The sequence below is a fragment of the Elephas maximus genome, chromosome 8, assembly GCF_024166365.1.
Source record: "Elephas maximus indicus isolate mEleMax1 chromosome 8, mEleMax1 primary haplotype, whole genome shotgun sequence".
Lineage (NCBI taxonomy): Eukaryota > Metazoa > Chordata > Mammalia > Proboscidea > Elephantidae > Elephas > Elephas maximus.
Window position 1 is genome coordinate 60,922,722 of NC_064826.1, and position 27,025 is coordinate 60,949,746.

At 36.9% G+C, this 27,025-nt stretch overlaps 1 protein-coding gene across 2 annotated transcripts in view; it reads left to right on the forward strand.

The window, feature by feature from the left end:
• The window catches only part of CDK14 (cyclin dependent kinase 14), a 693,252-nt gene that overhangs the window by 350,387 nt on the left and 315,840 nt on the right, over positions 1 to 27,025 (forward strand). For both annotated transcript variants that reach the window (XM_049893961.1, XM_049893962.1), the window contains one exon: positions 11,514 to 11,576. In XM_049893961.1, the coding sequence (XP_049749918.1) occupies positions 11,514 to 11,576 (63 nt within the window). The remainder of the gene's footprint in view (positions 1 to 11,513; positions 11,577 to 27,025) is intronic.

Here is a 27,025-nt window from a genome sequence, read left to right on the forward strand (position 1 = left end):
AAAATGAACCACTTTGATATATCATGTGTACAAACTTTGTCTAATAAGCATCCTAAATGCCTGTAGTTTTGTTTTAATGAAAGAGTTGGTTAATGTTTCTTTTCTTTTATTTTTTTCTTATAAATGAATAACGCCCATGTGTTGGGCTGATTTAGGAATGAAATAGATGAATACTATAAAGCTTCGCAGGAAAAATGCAATTTCAAAGTCAGTTTAAACTGGTGGACTTGATATAAGAGCAGTTTGAACTTAACTCCTCAGTAGTTTGGTGCTTTAGTTCTTACAGCAATTTAGACTGATTAATACAGAAATTATATCTAGAAGAAAATGGCATTGATTGCTGTAGAAGAGAGGAGGGCTGTATTTCTATAAGTTTTCTTCATTTGCTTCTAGCAGTAAGTATTCTGTGATAAGTTTGATGAGTGTAGTGAGCTACAGGTGAAATAGATTAACAACTAAACTGATACTGAGTTCTACCAAAGTTCATAACTTTTAGATACCCTTCAAGAGTGCTTTTAGTCAGAATGCATGTGGGATGTGTGATGTATTCCAGACATGGGACGGTGGTAACAAAGGTGCCTTGGCCATACGAACACTTAACCATCCTTGTCATTAATTTTGGTAGCATATGAGGTACCACCAAACGGTAGGAATCATTGCCTTTGTCCCTCGGAAATTAGAAATTTTCTTGAGTTCTGATCTCTTAATCAGTTATTGTCTTTTGCCATCAAGAGTATATTTAAAGGTTCTTTATAGGGGGTTGCTTACCTGGAGGGGATTGAGTTATCTAGAATCAAACTTAGATAAGGACTAAAAAAACACCAAACCTGTTGCCGTTGAGTAGATTCCAACTCCTGGCGACCCCATGTGTATCAGAGTAGAACTGTGCTCTGCAGGGTTTTCAGTGGCTAGTGTTTCAGAAGCAGATCGTCAAGCCTTTCATCTGAGGCACCTCTAGGTGAAATCAGACTTCTGGGGGGGCTTGTTAATCTTATTTCAAAGGCTAGTCAGAGAAAAGAGGGCCCTTTATTACTGTGCCTCTCATTCACACGTTATCAGTTCATAACCTAGTCTATCTTTTTTTTTTTTTTTTAAATCACATGTTTCCACTTAAATGTCGGCTTTATACATCAGGTTTTCTTTAATTTCAAAATAAAAGCACAGAACAAACACGTATGTTTTAGGAAGAAATATAGCTAGAATGCTCCTTAAAAGCAAGGATGATGAGACTTCATCTCACGTACTTTGAACGTGTTATCAGGAAGTGCCAGTCCCTGGAGAAGGACATCATGCTTGGCAAAGCAGAGGGTCAGCAAAAAAAAAGGAGGACCCTCAATGAGATGGATTGACACAGTGGCTGCAACAATGGGCTCAAACATAGCACCGATTGTGAACATGCCTTAAGATCAGGTGCTTTTCATTCTGCCATACATAGGGTCACTATGAATTGAAACCACCTCGACAGCAACCAATAACAACATTAAAAAAAAAATAAGCCTACTGCTTAGTCATCTAGTGCTGCTGTAACAGAAATACCACAAGTGGGTGGCTTTAACAAAGAGAAATTTATTTTCTCACAGTCTACAAGTCCAAATTCAGGGCGTCAGCTCCAGGGGAAGACTTTCTTTCTCTCTCTGCTCTGGAGGAAGGTCCATCTTGTCAGTCTTCCCTTGGACTAGAAGCTCCTCTGCCCAGGGACCCTGGGCCCAAAGGATATGCTCTACTCCCAGCACTGCTTTCTTGGTAGTATGAGGTTCCCAATTCTCTGCTTGCTTCCCATTCCTTTTATCTCTTGTAAGATACAAGGTGGTGCAGGCTACACTCCAGGGAAACTTCCTTTATGTTGGATCAGGGATGTGACCTTCGTAAGGATGATACAATCTCACCCTAATCCTCTTTAACATAAAATCGTAATTGCAAAATGGAAGACAGCCACACAATACTGGGAATCATGACCCAGCCAAATTGATACACATGTTTTTTGGGGGACATAATTCAACCCATGGCACCAACATACTAAGGATAAAGAAACTGAGACTTGGCTTTGTTATCTTCTATAATTTTCCTATATTATTTTTGTGAAGCAATTTGAAAAAAGTTATGAAAACTATACCAAGCCTGAATATACTGATTTTCCACTCGTTGTCAAAATGAAAAACTAGATTGAGCGGAATTATAAGGATGTAGAGGCTATGTTTAACATAAAACTTCAAAAGAAGAATTTCTTTTGGTCATCTCCACAGAAAGATTTCCTTAGACTAGATGCTAAAAACAGGGCTGTGTTATTTTCAACATCATTTTTTGGCAGTGCTTCTAAAGAACATCAAAATTAGCTGGCAAGTATTGTGGACACCATGCTTAATATTATAGGAGAATGGAAACAAACCCATGTGTTTGGGAAGGGACTTTATTTGGACTTCTGCTTAATGAGAAAAGTCCAATCTTCAAGTTGATGCTAATGCAAAAGCAGACTTACTCTTTATAGGAGGTTTCCTCATTTGAGCGGTTAACAATTGGAAAACCTTATTTCATGGATAATAAATAGCTTAAAGAGAAACATAAGCACATACCAAATGCTCAAGCCTACTTGAAAATTGACTTGTACTTGTTTCTGCCCTGGAAAATGGACAGAACTTCATGTTTAAGAGGTTCTATGAACTTGTGGACTTCAGGCAGCCTTCTTACCAGTGGCTTTACCAGTACCAGTTGCCACCAATTCGGTTCTGACTCATTGCGACCCCATGAGTGTCAGAGTAGAAATTGTACTCCATAGGGTTTTCAGTGACCGATATTTTGGAAGTAGGTTGCCAGGCCTTTCTTGTAGGGCACCTTTGAGTGGACTTGAACCTCCCACTCTTAGGTTAGTAGCCAAGAGTGTTAACCATTTTTACCACGCATAGCACCAGTGGCTTTAGGTGAAGGGATATTACATCTTTCTCCAGATTCAAGATTAAGTTCATGAAGGATAAAGAATGGAGAGGGAAATGTCAGAGTCCAGCTTGTTTCTCGTCTGTTTCTTCTGCTGACCTTTCTCTCTTGGTCCTCTCTTAAAGGACTGTTCTCCATTCAGGCCTATTTTAAAAATGGCATTATGTTCATAATTTGTTGTTATCTTTTGTGTCTTTCCCTTTAAGTGTCATGGCTGTGTGCAGCACATGACTAATGTTAGTCCAGTAGTTCTCAGGTCTACATGTAATTAAAATTAACTCAGACCCTAATGTGCTGAAAGGGCTTATGAGTAAAAACTCTTTAATTTTCTGTGGTCTTCCCATGTCTTGCCTTTTTACAAAGGGAGATTTCTTTCCTGCTTTCTAAATTGATCCATTCACAGAGAAATCAAATCAGTATGGGGAAACTCCAGTTATAAACCTTGCAAACTTTTGATTTATTTTATTTTTGAACAGGTTGTCCTGGCTTCCCTAGTTGGCAGACTTTTTTTATAGAGAACACTTAGCCTCTAGGGGGTTATGATTTCAGATGTCGTTGTTGTTATTAGCTGCCATTGAGTCAGCCTCAACCCCATGTGCAACAGAAGCAAATGCTGCCCTGACCTGGGCCATCCCCCTGATTAGTTGTGGGTTGAACTGTTACGATCCCCAGGGTTTTCATTGGCTGATTTTTTGGAAGTAGACTCCAGACCTTTCTTCCTATGATTTCAGATACTTTCCTCAAATTCTTTTCCTTAGGAACTCCCTTGCACCTATGTAAATAACCAAATAAAAGCTACTTGCTGGGTAGTCAATAATGAAGAAGAGGGAACTTGATTTTGAGAGGAATGTAGAGTATAGGGATTGAGCCTTTTGGAGTCCCTTCTGTTTTCACTTCCATCTTCGGCTTGGTCATAACTCTAGCCACATTTGATAAGCTTCATTTAAAACCACCCACTCCTTGGATGTGCTGTTCTTAGGCGTTCAGGTACAAACTTGTCAGACACAAATGATTCTAATGGCTTTACGATGAAGAACGGCAGTAGTGATGGAGTGAAAAAGAGGGGTGATATGGGAAGCTGAAGTGAGGCATAATGTAGTGGGGAAAGAGGAGATGTAAGCCTGAACCATGATGGAGATTGGAGGAGAAACAGTGGTTTTGTTTGATGTACAGTTACCTGGCATCCAGTGTATAGGTGCTCCTTCTGGTATTAGAACAAGAAATAGCTGCGGATGAAGCCAGATGGACCTGAGATTTTCAATATCTCAGCAGAGGAGAGTGACCGGCTGGTCATGTGGCTTAGGGACCTTTTATTCAGAACTTAGATACCTAGGCTGACGTTTAACAAAGGCAATGACTAAAAAGTACCTTCTGGCATTATTGTTAAGTTCTGTAATTCTGGACCAGTGTAAATCATAAGGGCCAGATAATAACTAGAACTCAGGAGAGAAATAAAAAGAAAGAAAAGACATAATGAAATTTGGAATATAGATACGTCTAAAAAAAAAAAATTTTTTTTTTAATGCAGTTCCAGGCATAGTACTGTGCATTAAAAAGAGAAAAGGGAAAGAAACAGCATTTATCTTAGGTAAAATAGAAGTTTGTGAAAAATACTACTAAGGGAAAACTGTATAGCTTGTACTACCTCCTGCCCCTTCCTGCATCTGAGATCCTCTCATTCCTGCCACTGTGTACTCAGAGCCATCTGAGGTTAATGGTATATTTGGCAGACATATTTTCACTGGTTGTGTGTAGAGAGCAGTAGAGCATGAATGAGAATGGCTGGGCACACAGACAAGAAGACCATATATGTAAGTAGGAAATGCCACCCCTAAGAGTTACGGTTTCCCAACTGTATCTTTCATTCTTGTTTCTTACTGCAGTCCTCCCAAGTGTCTTTCCCGACTTCTAGCCCTAAACATATCACAGGAAATCATCATCTTCATCAGCATTTTCATTATCACCACCTCATCATCATCTATAGCATGTACCATGTCCTGGGCAATATTCTGAAGCTTTCATGGGTATTAACTCATTAATTTTTACCGTAACCATATGAGATAGGTACTAGGATTATCCTTACTATAAAGATTAGGATATTGACATACAGAGGTTACATCACCTGCCCAAGGTTACACAGTTAGTGACAGCCACGTGTGCACGCATGTGATATATGTGTGGGTGCACACACACGTACGTGCATCTCATTTTCATGCCATACACCTAAGGAAATATGGATTTTAAAATTTGAAAGCTTTGAAAAATCTATATTAAGTTTTTCAAGATTTTATTTCTGGAGAAGAACTCTTGTCTGTAATTCATGGTATTGATGTCATTGGACATCTTGTCCTCAGAAGGACATCATGTGTCGCTTGAGGACCAGGAATTTGTTTCCACCTTGATGTTTTCTCTCTCTTTATGTTAAACAAAAAGCTTGACTATTTTACCTTTCTTAGAAAAAAAATTTAATTTACAAGTATATAAAATTCACAGACTGTAAGTTCCATAAGAGCAGGGACTCTGCTTTGTTTTTGCAGAATTAGCGGTTAATAAATATATGTCAGAAATATACTACCACAAAAGTTCTTATACCCATCGCCATTCTACTCTTTAATTTGTTCATTTGAGAGGATCACAGTAATAGATCTTTTTACGTCAAACTATTTATTCCTAGGATTAACCTTGTTTGGTCTTGGTATGTTAATCTTTTATAATATACTGCTATTATTTTTAGTCAGAATCAACTAGACAGCAATGGGTTTGGCTTTTTTATGATCATATGAGAGTTTGGTTTAGTTCTTCCCCTCCCTTTTTTCTCCCTCCCGTTTGTCTTGTTTGACATTGTAGCCTAAAAGAGGGTGTGGGAGACTTCTTATCTTTTTCTTTGTAGAGTAGCCTATCTGTCCTCCAGCTTGGTTGTTAGGTGTCATCCAGTCGATTTCGGCTCATAGCAACCTTATTGGACAGAGTAGAACAGCCCCATAAGGTTTCCCACGGCTGTAATCTTTAAGGGAGCAGATCACCAGACTTTGCTCCCTCAGAGCCACTGAGTGATTTGAACTGCTGACCTTTCGACCTTTTTGGTTCGCTAGCACTTAACCGTTGTGCCATCAGGGCTCCTGTACTATAAAGTAACTTATATCTGCTATTTGAAGATTTGGAGTATTTCCATTAAAACCGCCTGAACTTGGTGCCTTTTTTAGGTATAGCTCTTCAATTCCCATCTTCCAGAATCTAATTTAATAGCATGTTTTCTTAGAAAAAGCATAAATTTTACCTTGTTGTTGTTAGGTGCCGTCGAGTTGGTTCTGACTCATAGGGACCCTATGCACAACAGAACGAAACACTGCCCAGTCCTGCGCCATCCTCACAATCGTTGTTATGCTTGAGCTCATTGTTGCAGCCACTGTTTCAATGCACCTTGTTGAGGGTCTTCCTCTTTTCCGCTGACCCTGTACTCTGCCAAGCATGATGTCCTTCTCCAGCGACTGATCCTTCCTGACAACATGTCCAAAGTATGTAAGACGCAGTCTCGCCATCCTTGCCTCTAAGGAGCATTCTGGCCCCACTTCTTCTAAGACAGATTTGTTCGTTCTTTGGCAGTGGATGGTATATTCAGTATTCTTCACCAACACCACAATTCAAAGGCATCAATTCTTCGGTCTTCCTTATTCATTGTCCAGCTTTCACATGCATATGATGTGATTGAAAATACCATGGCTTGGGTCAAGGGGCACCTTAGTCTTCAGGGTGACATCTTTGCTCTTCAACACTTTGAAGAGGTCCTTTGCAGCAGATTTGCCCGATGCAATGCGTCTTTTGATTTCTTGACTGCTGCTTCCGTGGCTGTTGATTGTGGATCCAAGTAAAATGAAATCCTTGACTTCAATCTTCAATTTTATCTAGATATCCAATTTATTGGTTTAATGATGTTTATAGGGAGCCTTGGTGGTACAATGGTTAAGCACTCAGCTGATAGCCTGAAGGTTGGTGGTTCGAACCCATCTAGTGGCTCTGTGGGAAAAAGACCTGGTGATCTGCTTTTGTAAAGATTGCAGCCAAGAAAAACCTATGGGGCAGTTCTACTCTGTCTCATGGGGTTACTCTCTTATGTTTTTAGTCTCCACATTTTAAGTTATACCATTTTATCATTCTTAATGTTGATTGCATCTTGGCAAAACCCTTGTTGTTTTAAAAAATCAGACTTCCTGAAGATTTGTCTTTTATTGGACTTTTCAGAAAAGTGAGTTTTTGTTTTATTGATCAATCCTGTTGTTTTCTAGTTTTTCTATTTAATTAATTTCTATTATTAAATGCATGAACCCCTTTACTCTGAGTCTTTTTATTGTTTGATATTCTCTAACTTGAGTTTACTGGTTGTTTTATTTATTTTCAGTCATTCTTACAGTAAATGCCTTTAAAGCTCTGAATCTTCCTGTGAATAATACTGTGACCACTTTCATTGCTTTGAAATATAATGTTCTTATTAATTTTTAAATGATTTAAATTTTCTTTTAGAAATTTAAATATTTTTACAAAATATTTTAAAATATTTTTTTATTTTCCTAGAAAATAGATTTTCTGGCTTCTTTTCTTATTTTCTCTTTCTCTCCATCCTTTTGCTTTCCTTTCTTCCTTCTTTTCCTTCCTATTTCCATTGTACTCTAGCCACTATCAACTGGAGGAAAAATTTTATACACTACTGTCATGGATTGAATTGTGTCCCCCCAAAATATGTATCATCTTGATCAGGCCATGATTCCCAGTATCGTGTGGTTATCCTCCATTTTGTGATTGTAATTTTATGTTAAAGAGGATTAGAGTAGGATTGTAACACCCTTACTAAGGTCACATCCAATGTAAAGGAAGTTCCCCTGGAGTGTGGCCTGCACCACCTTTTATGTTACAAGAGATAAAAGGAAAGGGAAGCAAGCAGAGAGTGGGACCTCATACCACCAAGAAAGCAGTGCTGGGAGCAGAGCGTGTCCTTTGGACCCAGGGTTCCTGCGAGGAGAAGCTCCTAGTCCAGGGGAAGATTGATGACAAAAACCTCCCTCCAGAGCCAACAGAGAAAGCCTTCCCCTGAAGCTGACACCCTGAATTTGGATGTAGCCTACTAGACTGTGAGAGAATAAATTTTTTGTTGTTAAAGCCATCCATTTGTGATATTTCTGTTATAGCAGCACTAGATAACTAAGACAACTACCAAGGAAGTGCTTTCAACTAAGTTGTGATCCAGTACTTTCTTATCATTTAGAATTTTTATTTTATGCTTATTGAAGGAGCTGTGTAAGTTTTAATTCTGGTACCTTTACTTATTTGTTTATCTTACCTGAAAATTTCAATAAATGGTTTCCAGATGACAGGTTAGTGTTCATCTTTCCATCTTTCTCCTCAGATGGTCCTTAAGTTTTTTGTTGATCAGTCATGCCATCAAAGTAGCAAGTAAGTTTGCTCAAACATAGGCAATGACAACTGTATTCCAGCTACTGCTCAGCTAATAGTAATTATAAGATGTATTTCAGTGTCGGAGATGAAAAGAATAGTGTGTCTTAGAGTTGATGAAATATAGTATTAATTTTTAATGTCATTTAGCTGTGAGAAGGGCATGGGAGTATGACTTCTGCTTTCTGGAAATTGTTCAGATTTCTTCTGTGTCTAATACATTGTGAATTTTGTGAATATGCCATTTGTATTTAAAAAGCATGCATAGCATGAGCTTATTGAGCACAAATTAGACGTGGTGTTTAATTGCGTTCTTCATATTCCTTATAGCCTTATTTTCTATTGCCAATTTGATCTGTTGATTTCTGGAAGAAGTTAGCTTAACTCTTCAAGATCTTGTTAATTTGTCAGTTTCTCTTAGTTCTGTCAATTTTAGCTTTTGTTGTGCCATGTTATTAGGTGCAAAAATACTTAATAATTTTCTAGTATGTCTAATATTTACATTGGTATATCTGATTCTTTTTATTGGTATTTTCAGTATAAAACCAAACCTGTTGCCATCTAGTTGATTCTGAGTCATTTTTAATATAAACCCAAAAACACCAAACCCAGTGCCATCGAGTTGTAATATAAGTAACATAGAACAGAAATAAAGCCAAAAAAAATCCAAACCCATTGCTGTCGATTCTGACTCATAGCGACCCTATAGAACAGAGTAGAACTGCCCCATAGAGTTTCCAGGGAGCGCCTGGTGGATTCGAACTGCTGACCTTTTGGTTAGCAGCCATAGCACTTAACCACGATGCCACCAGGTTTTCCAAAATAGAAATATGTAATATAAAATGTAATATCAATATATATATTTTTTATTTTCAAGCTTTCTATGTTTTTTTTTCTTGTAAACAGTGTGTATTTGATTTTGTTTCTTTGCTTTTTAACCTATTTTGAGACTTTATATTTTTAGTAAAAATTTTAACTCATCATGAATATGTGATTATTGATATGATTGGTTGTACTTCCTATTGTTTTTGTTGTGTGTGAAGCATTGAACAAATTAGGTACAGTTCTTGCCCTTATATTTCTTATTGTGTAGTAGGCAGTATTTTAAATGATACCTTATTTTTGTGTATTACATTATAGGTAAAGAGAACTTTCACAGGTAGTGTCTTATCTGGTCTTCAAAAATATTTTCCAAGGGAGACATTGTCCATATTTGAAATGATAAGAAAGTCAATAATATGGAGTTATGAAGTGGCATTTGGGGGTTCAGAACATATTCTTCCATTTTTTAAATATATGAGATAAAACTTTTAAATAGTTACTGAGGAAAAACTCCATGGGACGCATTATAATCATATTTTAGGGTCATGTTTTTGGAGCTATCCTATATCTAAACATGTTTACACCTGTGTTTATTTAGTTTCTTCTTCTCTGTGTCTGACATTTTGTCTCACAGTAGAGATACAATTAATTTCTAAATCAAACATAGTTTCTGCCCTTATGGCGCTTTGACTTTTAGAAGGTAAATACCTTGGATGTGGGTTAAGACAAAGGCAATTTTGTCTCAGAATATATCTAAGAGCATTTATTCTGTCCCCTTTTCTCTCTTCACCTTTAAATGGATGTATCACTTCATTCAGCCTCTACTCTTATCTTAATACGTAGAAGTAATTTCTTCCTGAGGCTTGCTGAAGTTTCTGGATCATATTAGGTTCCCTTGTTATATCTTCAAACGTTACCCAGTACAGTCTTAAAATATTATACAACGTACTCTACTGGTACTACTGGAGTGTCTGTTTTCTATTGCATCTGTTCCATTCAGTTCCATCTCCTTAGTGATGAGTATAGTGCCTGGAACATAATAAGGGCTCAAGAGATCCTTGAAGAATGAATGAATAAATTCTAAATTATGCTCTGTATCCTCAGCAGTTATCACCCGTCATGCAATAAAACTCAGTGAATGAATTTGAACTATTGTCACATTTGCTAAAGCAAGATTCTTAAATAAAACTTGTATGGAGTCCTTCAACGATTCAAACCTGATAAACCAAAAATCCAAAACCAAACCCAGTGCCATCGAGTTGATTCTGACTCATAGCGACCCTGTAGGACAGAGTAGAACAGCCCCATAGAGTTTCTGAGGAGCGCCTGGCGGATTCGAACCCCTTGGTTAGCAGCCGTAGCACTTAACCACTATGCCACCAGGGTTTTCTCAAGCCTGATAATGGGACACAATTACCCATGTTTACTGGATTTTGCAGAATGACTAAATGTTTCAGTATTACAAATCTTTCGGTATCTTCATAAGAGAAGAAAAATTTGAAGAGCAACTCTACATATTTCTTGAAAATTCCATGTAGTGCTTAATATAAACAGAAAAAGCTTGAAGAAGAAAATACACGATTATGGTCAAATTGAGCATGGTATATGTAAAAGAATAACATCCTAAGATGGTATCTCGGGATATTCCGTTTAACTTATATCTGGATGCATTGTCCTAATTTATAATTTTGGAAGTATTGCTATTAATTTATAAAGTATATTTACTCAGACATATTCAGAACTTCTGGAAACATAAAAATCATTATTTATGAATATAAAAAAACCCAGTGCCGTCGAGTCGATTCCGACTCATAGCAACCCTATAGGACAGAGTAGAACTGCCCAAAAATGTAGGTATTAGAATTTAAATAAGCCAAATGCTTAATTTTATTACTGTGGCATATTTGTAATTTTTCATCACATATAAAATAATCATAACTTCCATTTGCACTTAAAAAATTAAAGATAATGGGACTGTAATTGGATTTGTTAATTCTGCTTTAAAAAACTTTTTTAGGTTAATGTATGGGAATATATATTCAATGAGGAAGAAATTAAACTCTTTAACAAATTATGGACATGTATGCCTTCTAATACATAGACATATTTAACATAAAACAGAGCCTAGAAGTAAAGATAATGATTCAATTGTAGTTAAAAATGGGCAGGCGGACATGCAACTGTGTACACGGAGATATCTACCCATTATTCTTATATTTGCTTTGTTCAGAGGTAATGGTGACTTTGAAGTAGAAAAATATTGATTCATCATGTTATAGCCAGAGGGACGTTAATACATTTTTCCTTTTTTCTTCTAGCACACTGATTTATGTCAGTACATGGACAAGCACCCTGGGGGGCTGCATCCAGACAATGTGAAGGTAGGAAAAGATCTTTTTAAGTGTTAGCATTCATCGTGCACATTTTCTGAGTTGAAGACTAACATATCTACCATAACTATTTTTGTTTTTAATCCTTTTATAAAATGAAGTAATACAGAAGTAAGCCATAGCCATTGCTTCAGTTTACTGGCTGTAAACCATTCTTAGCATTAAACATCATTTTCATTGGATTTTTTTTTTCTTATCCTATTTTTTTTTCTTCGTGGAAGAAATTGCATCAATATTGAGTGAGATCCACTGGGATCCTATTTTAATACTATTTTTGTAGAGGGACATTTCAGATAGCTCTAGCACGGAGCCCAATACTGAAATACCGAGCTCGTTTCAGTATTCAGTATTCATTGTTATGACCTCCAGAACAATGTTATGGTCAGTCTCCAGTGTATATTTTTTCGCTTGTACTCACAACAGATAAAAATGGTTTTACATTCTACTACTCCTTCATTTCTTGCACTCAAAATTTGAATACTATTGTCAAAAGAACTAAGTGTTCCTAAGATTTGACCTAGCAAGCATCTTGAGAACTTGTCCCCAAGTTTTAAGCTTGAAACAAGAGACTCTTTTTTGGCATGTATTGGGTAGTTAGAAGATACGAAAATTGTGTCTGAAGGCTTAATGGTTTGCTTACATTTTGTAATTCAAATGATTACATTATATGACTCTGAGAACCAATTATTATGAAGTTAAATTATTAGTTTTCATATCATTCCCTTCATTATCAACACCACTTTTTGCAACATGGCACACTTTTTCTTTAATACTCTCCCCTCTGCTTCTGGAAATCTATATGAACACATGATGCTATGTGTTTATAAAAATAATATATGTAATATGATATAACTTAGTTTTTTTTTTTCACTTATATCATGGACATCTTTCTAAATCAAGACTTAACTGTGTAGCTCAATCTTTCTAATAATTACATTATTATTCCGTAGTGTGAATATACCACAGTTTTTTCAAATGTTTATTCATGGACCTTTGTGTTTTTCCAGAATGTTGCTATTATAAATGATTCTGCAGTAATTATTAACATAAAAGCTTTATTTTTTCTTGGATATCTATTTAATAGAATTCCTTCCTTAAGGAAGAGGTATGATTTTAATTTTAATGACTCGACTGAAACATTACCCAAAAGATTGTCCTTTACAGTCCATCAGCTATGTATGAGAGGACTGTTTTCCTCTACTCCAACTAACGTTGACTGTAATTTATCATTTTAACTTTTACTGTTGTAACAAGTAAACATGGAATGTCTATTCAGTTGGTGGTTTTCTTGACCACTAGTGATACTGGGCATCTTTTTCATGTTTCTTGACCATTTGTAATTTTTCTGTTGGGTTGATTTTCTTTATTGTAAGAGCTTTTTAATATTTAGGGCATTAATCATTAAAATTTTTATGGCAGACATGTTGTACATTAAAAAAAACTCTTCACAAGATATGTATGACCTCTCACAAAACATTGATTTTTAATAAATAATAGAAGCAGTATGGTGTTATAGTCTTTGTTGATTTCTCATATCTCTTGTTGTGGGTTTTTCTTTTTTGACAAATTTTTCTTTAATTTTTTGACTTCAGTTTTCTTAAAAATCTGTGTCACTTGAAGTAAATAGTTTTTAAACAGTCAAATTGGTGAGGAAATATTAACAAGTGAAGTGGCTTGTTTTTTCTTGCCGATGTTCAGGTTTACCTGTAAACATGAATATAATAACATGAGCCTAATTTCTTTTTTTTTCTTTTACATTGAAAATTTTTCAGACAAATTGTGTCCTTGTGTTTTCTTCATAGGGTTGAAAACAAACAGGACAATTGACATCCTTGTTCTTGTTTACCACTTGAAACCTTTTGCTCTGAGGAGCGGAGGGACCTACCATTGTTAGTGGAAATTAAGAGCTACTCCAAGTTAACTTTGACTTCTAGACTGTCAAATTCAACAGTAGGATGGAGTTTAAAGAACTGGCTGAACCTTTCCGAAGGGCTGTGTAATCACTGGATTTTTGTTTTCCTTGTTTGGTTTTCTTACCAGCGCTCCATGTTTCATTAGTTATGAACAAGTGTTGGTGAAAATTTTTTTGGTGAAACAAAACACATCCCACAGATTGTTCCTGTGTTCTCTGCCTTCAGGTCAGGATCATAGGTGATTTTTGTAGCATTTTAACTGTAAATTCTGCCTCTGTTGTTCCATTTTATTTTTCCTTATCTCCTAGTGGTCACGAGGAGTTTGCCCTCTGGGTTGCTATTTTTTCGTTTTATTATTGTCTTGATTTTTTTCAGCAACTAGGCTGCATTTCTTGTAACAGTCGTTCAGTAGTTCTCAGCTAAGTTTCGCCAAGCTTTTCTTTCATCCCATAGCTGTTCATCACAGTTCAAATACTCTCCTCCCCTCCTAGAGTCCCAATCAAATTTAAAATTAGGCTTTGCTCAGAATCAGGGCCGAGAGTCTTGGGCACTGCTTTAAGACCAGCTGGTGGCCTCTCTATCACCCAGGGCCTGCCTGGCTTTTCTCTTGCCTGGTGGGTGCATAGACCACCATCTTTATGGCCTTTTGTGCTTCTGCAGCCTGCAGTTTTCCAAGGCATGCTGTGGCACAGAGGTGAACTTGGAGTACATCCTATGCCGAAACTGCTTGTTTCTGGGTCCCATCATAGAGCGGAGGGGATGGAGGTGAGGGTGAGAGGGGACTTGCAAGGGCCATTCTAGAATAAGGTGTGGGCAGGTTGGCTGGGATGGAGAGGGCAGTGGGGGTACTGTAGGGGTAGAGTATGAGGGAAGAGGGTAAGATATAGGGACTGACCCAGGGCTTTTCAGAATACAAGTGGCAAACCAATGCCTTCAGACAAAAGAATGGAAGAGCCTTCTGTGGAGAATCTGATCAGTCCAAGAGAATAGACCTAAAGAGTCCAGGCAAACTCTACAGTAAAGACCCCAGTTGACAAATTAGTAACTTGGAAGAAGCAAAGTTGCTTGCATTGATTAGTCAAGGAAAGATAGTGAAGAAAACTTCAAAATAAATTCCAGACTATTGTTAATACTTTTCAAGAAGTAAAGAAGATGTTGTAGCCATAAAATGAGAATGTTATATTATTTTAAAGAGTAGAATTTAGTGAACAAAAAAAGAGGTTTTGGAAATTAAAAATTTGATCACAGAAATTAAACAACAGCATTAGCTAAGGACGGAAGATAAAATTGAAGAAATTTCCTGGAAAGTAGAGCAAAAAAGATAAAGATGATGAAAAATGGAAAAGAAAGTATCAAAAAGTTAGAGTACCAGTCCTGGGGATCCAATATCTGAATAATGGTAGAAAATACAGAAGTGAGACTCACTAAAGGTATCACTAAACTGCAGTTTTCTGGATCTAAAGGATGTGACTTTCCAGATTAAGTCTATTAAGGTCCAGAAAAACGAATGAAATAAAAATGACAGTAACATTCATCGTTGTGAAGTTTTAGAGCACTGGCTTCACAGAAACATCTACAAAAGGAAAGAAGTGTTTTCTACGAAATATTAAGAATTACAGTGGCATTAGGTTTTTCAATATCAGTGATGGAAAGGAGAAGGCAAGCAGGGCAAAGACTTGAAAGTTCTAACGTAGAAATGATTTCCAGCTCTGGATCTGTACTAAGACAAACTATCAATGAAACGTGAGAGTAAAATTATCATTTTCAGGTGTACAAGGAGTTGAAAATTTCGTGTATTTGCATGCTTTCCCAGGAAACTATTCAAGGATTCACTCTACCAAAACTCAGGGAATAAACCAATGAAGAGAAGATGAACAGGTAATAGTTCACCATAGGAGAGAGGTAAAGGACAACCCCCAGGATGATGGTGAAGAGGATCCCAGGATGACAGTTACGTATCAGGCTAGGAAAGCAACCAACCAGTACAGATTGGAGCAGATCAGAAGGCTCCAGGAGAGATTTCCTCAAGAAGATGAAACTGATACTAGAATACCAAATGTGTTTGTGCAGATTCATAAGATGGGAGGAGAGAAAACTAAGCAAAGGAAAAAATAGATTCTTACCAACACCAGAAAAACAAATTGTTATGCAGGAAAAAAAAAATGAAAAAGAGTTATAGTAAACCTCATACCTCAGCTGTAAATAGCATTTACATGATCATAATAATATGAACACTGTATGGTGACCTAATTAACAGAAAAAAAAACTACCTGTCCTTAAGCGATTGTGATGTAGCCAAGCCCATTCCAGGACCAGCATCTCAGAACAGTGATCCATTCTAGGCCTCTCCCCTGACCCCTTATTTCATATGAAAGAAAGATCAGGACCAGTGAGATTAAGGAACTTGTGAAAGGGTTCTTGACTCTTTTGTCCAGTTTTTTTTACACTACGTGGTTAATACTTCAGATAATAAACTTGGTTGTGGCTTTACGTGCACTCAGTCACATAGATTTGTCATCATTTTCATACTGAAGATAATAGTTTTACCTTCTGTGAGGTTCAAAAATAGAATGCAGCTTGTTGATTCCATGTATTTTGGCATCGGAATTACAGTACGTGGAAGCAGACGGCCCTTATTACCATGTGGGTTTCTGTGGGAGGCCACTCACCTAATTATGCACTGACTTTTCCTTACCATTTGTCTGCTTAGAGACAAGGCACCCCTCCAGGGTTACAGTTAGGATCTGCACTGCAGGTGAAATTATTCTCAAGGAGGACTGACTCTGACATAGTGACAGATGCCCTCCGGGTATTTCTGCTTGATATTTTGACATGCTGTTTTTTTTTTTTGTGATGATATTTATTGTCACTTAAATCTATGAATGCACAATGAAGAACATCAGACTAATATTTACTAAGTTAACAGCTGTTCATAATGCTGTGCTAGATGTTAATTAAAAAAAGAAAACAAAAACAGCTGAGCTAAAATAAGACACTGATGGTTCTCTGTAAATTTAAGGAGATGTGAAAAACAGGTAGATATGGTATTTTCTTTAGAAGAACATGTCCTTTTAATAACTTTAAAGCTCTGTGTTTGGCTGGATATTTCATAGATTATTGAATGATCAGAATGTAATAAATAGTGAATATTTATTATGGTAAACAGAAGGAAAGCACAGTGATTAATTCTTTTGTTTCTACGTTTGGTAATTTGAACTCTTAGTTCACCCTACATCAAAAGCCAAAAATGAAACCCTCTGCTGTCAATTCTGACTCATAGCGACCCTATAGGACAGAGTAGAACTGCTCCATAGAGTTTCCAAGGAGCGCCTGGTGGATTTGAACTGCTGAACTCTTGGTTAGCAGCCAAGTTTGCAACTGCTATGCCACCAGAGTTCCTGTCACTACATCGCATGGTGGTATATAGAAACGTTTTTAACTCCAAAAGCAGACTTTTAAAAAATGTTTTATATATAACTTGTTTATGATAAAACATGAGATGTCATGCGCTTAAGAACTAAAGAGATTATTCCCTAGTGGGGATCAGTTAGAATTGAAGAATGAAGGAAAAGGTTTTTAAAAATTAAAAAAAAGAAGAGTAAATGGAACAGCACACAGCTCTTGGTTTCATAGTAAAGTATGGAATACCCTAAGGTCATTTTGTACTAATTCACATCAAAACATCTGTTAAAGTTTTATCTTTCGCAATATATATTGCTTGTAAGCACTGGAATAAACTCATAAGGAAAAATGTCAATGTTAACTAAATTTCTAGAATTACTTTACCATTTTAATTGCTTACAGAGTGTGTCCATTGTCAATATGGTATTCTGTAATACTCAAGATTAACTAATGGATTCTTTGTAAGCATAATATCAATTTTTGACAAATGGGTAATTTTAGCAGTTAATTGCTTGGAGGGTGATTTAAAATCTGAACCAAAAGCCTGAAGACATTGGCCTTGTTATAAATATTTATGATGATTAAAGGTACAGCAACTGATTTTTTTTTAACATGATAGTTGGTATATAGAAACTTGTTAATATTTGCTATTGAGTTTTGGCTCTCATACTTGATTTGAATGCATAACTTGTGTTAGCTCTCCATTTAAAAAATCTTAATGATTTACAGATTGACCACTGAATTTTAAAATATGACCATCACTGTCTAAATTGCCTCTGCGTTTAGTTTTTCATGTGTTCTTTAAAAATTGATATGCATGAGAGACTGAAAATTAAGGTTCATTAAAAAAAAAGATTGATGCTGTCTGTGGCTGATATTCCGAAATGTTAGATATCTGAATCTTATTACCATGATGGGATTGAATCTTCCTGCATTCCGTCTTTATGTAATGTACTTCCACTTACGTGTTATCTTAATGACTTTTTTAAGAAGGTTTCTTGCTAATACACATTTGCCAGTTTTTATGGAACTGTTTGGGAATAATTGAAAATGACCAAAGTAATTTTGATTTCTCTACCTGATTCTCTGAGCTATCTGAAGTCCCATTGGCATAAAGCTGATTTTTATTTTACATTTCAATAGATATACTAATTAAAAGGATTTGAGGTTTATTATGCTTGAAAAGTTGCTATTTTTCATTCGTAGTCCAGAGAACAAGCAGGTGTATAACAGACAGAATAATGTTATGCCAAATTAAGACTGTCTTATACAGATGGCACTGAGAATTGATTTCTAAATGAGACTTTCTAATGTTCAGATGGAAAATCAGATGACTCTTGATGTTCTCCATATTCCACATTAGAGCTCTCATTTAGCTGGTAGTGATTTCCTACTATGCATTACTGTGAATATTATACAGCCTTTCCTCACTCTATATGTTGAGAAGTATGATTATTTCATGAAGTCATTAAAGAGTGCTTTAAAAATTTGACACCAGATCTAGGTGTCTGTCTGAGCTTCTGAATCTTTTTGACTTATTTTTGTTATACCAAAATGATTTTCTGTATCTGGAAAGTGAAGAATTAAAAATAAAAGAAAATGCAATTCAGTGTGTCAGTTCATACTGCGTTGGATATGCAGAGGGAATCTGAGTGATGAATTTACTGGTTAAGATGTGGAGCTGAGTTCAGTCATTTAGAAGATGCCTTTTGCATTGCTGGTGTCATCTGCTAATCTGCCGGTAACAATTTGGATCAGACAAAGGAATCAAGGCCAGCTAATTAAAAAGCAGACTCTTTCCTAGAGATGCTTTACAACCCAGATTGAAAAGAAATCACCTCAAAGAATGATGTAATGTAAATCATTGGAAGTATGTTACTTGTAAGATGAAAGTATCCAGCTTGTGGTGTTAAAGCGGGAAGATGGGAAACACACTTTCCTGGGCTTCAAGCTTCAAGCCATTCATATTACCTCTCTCCAGTTTAAGATGAATCCTGCACATAACCCTTTTACTTGCATGTTTTCCAAGATGACATGAGGACTCAGGAGGGCAATCAGCCTAAATAATAGAGTATGCACAAACTACCAGGGACAGGTGCAGCTTTCATATGACCAGCCAATCCCATCTCATTGGGGTTTCCTGATTAATCTATAAATTCCCCTTACTAGAGACCTCTTGGAGAAGACAGAGAGGTTTGTTGTTCATCTGTATCTAAATTCACATGTCTTTAAATACCACATTCTATGTGAAATTTATTTTTCCCTTTGGTGTAGTTTGCACAAGTGTTCTCTCCAAGACCCCTTGGCTGAGAATTTATTATATTTGTCAGTTTTTCAGTCTACACCTCTCTCTGTCTTAAGTTACATTAGCTATCTCAGTTGATATTAAGAAAATTCGGTTGATGTAGTGTCTAAGATATAACTTTAGTCAGTAAAACCATTTTAAACTGTGAATATTTATTCCTTTTAAGTGTGTTTTAAAAAAGAATGCCGCAATAATTGGGGGAGTACAGCATACATCCACAAATGGAGTTGAGTAGAAAGAATGTGCTGACTCTCATTTCACCAATTTGTGTCTCATGTGATTTCTTTTTATTTTTAAAAAGCATGTGTTAGTCAAGTCAATTGTATAATTCTGAATTAGACTGACAGACAGAAACTTGACAATGACAGGTCCTAAGAAGACTGTTATTTGAATTCCTCGGAACTACTATTTCAGTTTTTCTCTTGGAAATTGTATTCATTAACTATTAAATACAACAGCTGAAATTTGATCACCTTGCCTCCAAGAGTTCCCACTCATGTAGAAATTATTTCTAATACAATTTTAGACTGATAATCAACTCTATTAAAGAGAAGACTCTTGGCCTCCATCCCTCCCTCCACTTTCTTCATTATATATACAAACTTCAATAACTTGGAAACCTACTTGCTATACTAGATCTTCTTTTACAGAATTTGAAAAAAACACAAATGTCTTACAGGCCTGTTGGCTCCTCTTAAGTCTCCCAGCTCTAGATCCCATGGCTTCAATCTGCCTGCTCTTTAGACAAATGGAACAACTGCTTGTTTTTGTAACCACCATTGTATTGAGGCAGGAAGAGAGGACAGAGTGGAAGGCTGACTTACTTGGTAAGCTCAAGGATCACGGAAAGGATTTTAAAACTGTTCAAAAAGTTATTTCCCAAGAAGCTTCCCCAGGTTTCTGAAACTCTCATATTTTGAGTTATTCCTCTCTAGAAAGTTATCATTTTTTAGGAATAGCATGTTAACATTTAAATGGGGATGTAAATTAAATTGTCATTATATGATGTAGAAATAATGAAACATGTTAAGTATCTCAGGACCTTGAGGGAGTAGAACGAAGAACCAGAAAGTTAGATGGGAAAACTCAAACATAGCAGAAAAGAGGCAAGACAAACTTCCCTACAACTCAGATTTTCCAAAAGTTGGGCCTACTTGAAGTACACAGCAGAAGGAGGAGTTTCATCTGTGACTTGATGCCCTGGTGTGCATATTTGTCTCTTTACCATACCACTAGCACACTGAGTATTATAAAATATGTTCAAAGTAACACGTGAATTATACCATAATATTAGATAGCTAGGGTTTTATTTCTGTCTCCTTTATAACTCTGTATAAAATTCTAAGTATTCTTTCTTTTATTAGTTATGGGGAAAATATCCATAACAAAACATACATCATCTTTTTAAAAAGTCCATACGTAAAACATCAATGATGCTTTGTAAAACAGAAATTACTTGGTTGTGTATTATATACATTTATTAAAAATTAGATTTTATATGTTGCATTTGCTGTCTCAAAACTCAGCTAAATGAAATGAATCATGATGAATCACTCTGGCTTTTACAAATTTGAAGTAGACTTAATATTGCACATCTAATGTGGTGCATGTTAGAAAATATTTAGACATTCATTAGATATTTTTGGGATTCAAAGTTTCTAATTATTTTTCAGTTCTAGAAAGTTGAATATATAGTTAATTTAACATTTCTGCACCCTACGGGTTTGTAATTCAAGCCTTAAGTTGCAATATTGAAGGATTCTATGGGCAAAATATTGAACATTGCTAGAAGCATCAGAAGATGAAAGCAGGAATACACAGAGTCACTGTATCAAAAAGAATTGGTTGATGTTCAGCTATTTCAGGAAATAGCATATGAACAAGAACCAATGTTATTGAAGGAAGAAGTCCAAGCTGCATTGAAAGCAATGGTGAAAAACAAGGCTACAGGAATTGACAGAATACCAATTGAGATGTTTCAACAAACAGATGCAGTACTGGAAGTGATCACTAGTCTATAACAAGAAATTTGGAAGACGGCCACCTGGACAGTCAACTAGAAGAGATCCATATTTGTGCCCACTCCAAAGACAGGTGATCTAACAGAATGCAGAAATTATTGAACAATATCATTAATATCATAAACAAGTAAAATTTTGCTGAAAATAATTCAGCAAATATCAGCAGGGGAACTGCCAGAAATTCAAGTGGGACTCAGAATAAGATGTGGACGAGGGATATCATTGCTGGGATCCTGGCTCAAATCAGAGAATACCAGGAAGATGTTTACCTCTGTTTTTTTGACTATGCAAAGGTGTTCTGACTGTGTGGATCATAACAAATTATGGATAACATTGAGAAGAATGGGATTTCCAGAATGCTTAATTGTGCTCATGTGGAACCTGTATGTAGACCAAGAGGCAGTAGTTTGAACGAAACAAGGCCATAGTTCATGGTTTAAAGTCAGGAAAGGTGTGTATCAGGGTTGTATCATTTCATCGTACTTACTGCATCTGTATGCCTATCACATAATCCAAGAAGCTGGACTGTATGAAGAAGAACGAGGCATCAGGATTGGAGGAAGACTCATTAACAGCCTAAGATATGCAGATGACTCAACCTGGCTTGCTGAAGGCAAAGAACTTGAAGCACTTACTGATGAAGATCAAAGACTACAGACTTGAGTATAGATTAGATCTCAACATAAGCAAAACAAAAATCCTCACAACTAAACTGATAAGCAACATGGTAAAGGGAGAAAATATTAAAGTCAAGGTTTCATTTTACTTGGATCTACAATCAATGGCCATAGAAGCAGAAGTCAGGAAAGCAAATGACATACTTCACTGGGCTGCTGCAGAGACCTCTTTAAAGTGTTAAAAGCAAAGATAACACCTGGAGGACTAAATGCCCCCGACCCAACCCATGGTATTTTCAATCTCCTCATATGCATGTGAAAGCTTGACAGTGAATAAGGAAGACAAGCAGAATTGATGCCTTTGAATTATGATATTGGCAAAGAATATTGAATATACTATGGACTGCCAGAAGAACAGTCAGAATGTTCCCTAAAAGTGAGGATGGTGAGGTTTAGTTTCATACTCTGGACATGTTATCAAGAGGGATCAGCCTCTGGAGAAGGATATCATGCTGGGTAAAATAGATGGTTAGTGAAAAAGAGGAAAACCCAAGATGAAAGGGATTGACACAGTGGCTGCAACAATGGGCTCAAATATGGCAACGATTTTGAGGATGACATAGGATCAGGCTGTGTTTTGTTCTGTTGTACATAGGGTCATTATGAGTTGAACCCAACTAGACGACACCCAACAACAACAATGGTTGTAAAGCAGTTAATACAACATCCCTGGTGGTGCACTGGTTAAAAGCTTGGCTGCTAACCAAAAGTGGGCAGTTTGAATCCACCAGCCGTTCCTTGAAAACCCTATGGGGCAGTTCTCCTCTGTTCTATAGGGTCGCTATGAGTAGGAATTGATGGCACTGAACAACAGCAACATTATGTTAAGTACTCAAGAAATGTCCGTTATTACAGTTGTTTGATTTGTAGAGTTCCTTCCATGTCTGTTATTCGTAATATGGATTCATACAGGTTTTCACCTTGAATAATACTAGAGATGTTTTTTTTGGGTTGCCATGAGTTGAAATCTACTTAACAGCAACTGGTTGTCGTTGGGTTATGCCTTAAGAGACCCTACACATTTTAAGGAAGTTGACCCACATCTCATACTACTGCAGGATGTTTACTGTGCTTGGTCTTATATTAAGTGGAACCACATATATTAAAAGTTATATTTATTTCAGACCATTCATGGAAGCTAAGAACTTTAGATATTGGGATGAACAACCTCTGATGACACATCACACATCAAAGACTGTGAGGGAGGTATAAAACTTGTGGCTCGCTGCAGGTGCCAGTAGTTCTTCTGAGTAATAAATGCAAGATATTGAGCCTGGATTCAGAAGAGGGCATGGAATGAGGGATATCATTGCTGTAGTCAGATGGCTTGGCTTCAAGCAGAGAATACCAGAAAGATGTTTACCTGTGTTTTACTGACTCTGCAAAAGCATTTTGATTGTGTGGATCATAACAAATTATGGATAACATCGCGAAGATTGGGAATTTCAGAACAATTAGTTGTGCTCATTTGGAGCCTGTACAGTTGTCTAAACAGATACCCATGTGAAATTGTGCCCTGCAAATTAGTAAACACAAGCGAGCCTGTGCATACCTTGCTCACCATAAGCCTGTACATACCTTACTTATTGAATAATCCGCTGTAGGAGCAAATGTTTAACTCAGGTTTCTATTAAAATTTTTTGTGTTCTAAATTGTTCTCAGAGTTGCAAGTTTCCTATGACTTATTCTCTTCTTACAGGCTACTCTTTGTATAATGGCAAGATCAATTCTAGTATTTCATTGGGTTAAATTCTCTCTCCTCCGTGCTTTCTTTCCACTCAGTTTGTGCAGTTACAATGCAGAGCTCCCTTTAAGAGGCAGGGATCGGTTATGTGTCTGTTGTTCCCAGTAGGCACTGGGTTCCTCGAGTCCAGGAACCACTTCTTACATCTTAGTCATCTTTGCATACTTCTTGCATGACCCTGCACCTGGCACATGGGTGGCACTTAAGAAATCCTGAATGAATTGATTCTTTGGAAATTTGTTTTGACTTAACTTTCTGCGTCGCTGAAAGAGCTAACAATTTTTATTGTTTGGGCTATGAACTGTCATGTTTGGGGCTTAGTTTGTCATGTATACAATTATAATTGGAGTGTGTAGTTGCATCGTTTTCTAACATTGATTTCTTAATCTTCTTTAATGTGATATACTATTTGAATAGCTTCTGGATTAGCATGAGGATTATATATTTGCACTAATTAGTTAAGAGAAGAGCCCATTGGGACTACTTGATCTATCCACTTCTGCCACTAGCTTCCAGAGAATTCCATTCTAGAGTTTTCTGTTATTTATTTTTTTATCTGCACCCATCCAGATTCAGTTCATATTACTGGCATGTGGGTACCAACTATGTACCCAGACTATGAAGATGTTTAAGGCATACAGTGTAAGGGAGGTAGGAAAAATACCACACTGTGATGTATGTAGAATCGGCCCCTAGAGGACAGAGAAGGAGTACTTCACACAGACCTGTAGAAATGGTGAAGGCCTGGGAAGGTGGTCAGGGAAGGCTCCAGGGAGGCTGGATTGTAAGACTGATGGTATGAACCCACCTAAAGGTGCCTCAGAAGAAAAGCCGGAAAAATCGCAGCTTATGGAGTGCAGTTCTAATTCTGCACACACGTGGTTGCCATGAGTCAGAATTGACTTGATGGGAATGGGTGTTTTGGTTTAGACAGAGAAGAGGCAAGAACAAAGGTACAGAGGTGAAGAGCAGCCCACTGTGGGTGTGGGGTGGGTCAAGCTGCTTGGAGTCAGGCAATGTTGAGTAATGATGTCTGAGAACACTGTTGGAGTCAGGGCTCAGCTCAGTGGCCTTGAGGGCCATGTTATTAGATGCCCAGTTTTATCCTGCCAGCTAGAGTGAGCCACTTAAGCATTTTCATCAGGGGAGGATATTATCCAATTTACATATAGTCTTCTAGGGTCAAGCTGGAGGAGAACATGAAGAGATGGGGAAGAACAGCTTGGAGGTTAATTCAGCAGTCCAGGTGAGCAGGGAGGAGGATCTAGGAAGGATGGAGTGAGGGCTGGGATGGAAGGAATGGTAAAAAGGGAACAGATGAAAGGGATTATGAGGAGGTGAAATCAGCAGGCCTTGATGGTTAAGGTTACAGGTAGGCCCTGAGAGAAAATGGGAAAATAAGGATGATCCCTGTGTTTCAGACTTGGGTAATGGGCCAATGGTGTTTCCACTAATTGAGATAAGGAAACTAGGAAGAGGAATCAGCGAAAGGGTGATAATAAAAAAAACAGTCAATATTCTACTCTGTCCTATAGGGTCGCTATGAGTCGGAATCGACTCGATGGCAGTGAGTTCTGGGTGTTATGCTATAAACAATATCATAGCTAATACTGGAGTGCTTACAATGGGCTGCACGTTGTTCTAAGTGCTTTGCATGTTTTAACCTGGATTTTGTAGTCAGGCTGCCTGGATTTGAGTCCTGGCTCTGCTATTTAATTGCTGTGTGATTTTGAGAAACTGTGTTCAGCTTTCTCATCAGTAATATGGAGATAATGATGGTACTTAGCTCATTAAAATTGTTATATAATTAAATGAGGTAATATTTGTATCATGTGTAGAACAACAGCTGGCATAAGTGCCACATGTGTTTGTTAAATTATTAAAATGCATTATCGCAGTTAAATAGTGGCATTCTGTCAAGTCTGTTAGGCCTTGCACAACGCCAAACTGTTTTGTTTTTCAAAGTCAGTTTATTTCTGAAATTCATTTTATTTGCTGTGTAGTCTGCGTTTGTGTATTTTTAATTTTTTAAGAAAGGTTTTGAAAACATACCAAAACCAAACCAAACCCACTGCCATCTTATAGCGACCCAGGGAACAGAGTAGAACTTCCCCATAGGGTTTCCAAGGGCATAAATCTTTATGGAAGCGGGCTGTCGCGTTTTTCTCCTGAGGAGCAGCTGGTAGGTTCAAACCACCAACCTTTCTGGTAGCAGTCAAGTACTTTAACCACTGTGCCATCAGGATTCCTCTTGTCTCAATGGAAAATAAAAATAATTTGAAAACATGCAGTGGCTTTATTTGCTCACACCTTCTCCCTTTTAAAGTGAAAGAATATGGGTTTTCATAGAAATTGTAAGCTTTGGGCTTCAGGATGCAGGGGTAATAGAAGTAGCGAATGAGGAGAGAAGCTGCCAGTGATAGTTCCAACTCAGGTCATTCCATCTGCTGTGCAAGTGGGTTGTGACAAGGAGAAGTCTAGAGAGGTTTACTTCTTGAGTTTCATGAGCCCGTATTGTAATCCAGGCTAACACAGAACAGACTTCTACTTTTTGGTACTTAGGTACTAGAAATAATGATCTAGACCTTCTGTGCCCCACAGAATATTATCATGCACAAACTTTTGAAATGAAGTCATCTTACTGTTATTTCAAAGGTAGGCTCTCTGTAAAAAGTTTGTTTGACTTTCATAATCTTTAGATAGTTGGAAAATATTCCAGAAATGCCAGCTCCCAGGACCTTCAAGCAGTTGCCAGTCTTTTCCGTATGAATATTCTGGAATATTCCTATACCATCAGTCTTTGACAAATAACTCATTTAAAATTTCCCTGAAAAATTTTTTTTAGCTGGTTATGTAGAATAGCATGTTGGTGGCACTTAAAAATAAGAACATGTGTTTTCATTTTTGTTTTAGGAGATTGTTAGGAAAAACTGTGTCAAATAAGATTATTTTGGCAAGTAAATTATTTTTAAACATATTCTCTTTTTAATAAGCAGAATACGGGAAATCCCAGCAAATCACGCTTTTCTGTTTTCAAGATAGAAACATTTTATATGATCCAACGTTAAACTTCACAGAGAAGGCCATCAGTCACTTCTTAAATTATTTCTTGCCAAAGTCTTGATCGATCTTGAATTCTTGATTTTACTGTTTGTCTTTTTTCTGACTTCTCTTCCCCTTTAGGATGAATCTCCTCGGTAATTAGTGAAGGGGCATGTCTGTCTTTAGGCAAAAGCCTAATCTCTGTGGCCATATGCGCAAAAGCAATGTAATTACAATGGTGAATTAATTAGACCATGTGACTGTTTTTGTTTTAATTATTTCAGATCATCTTATCTTTCCATTGCTTAAAACATGTTGATGGGTAAATCCATGGAT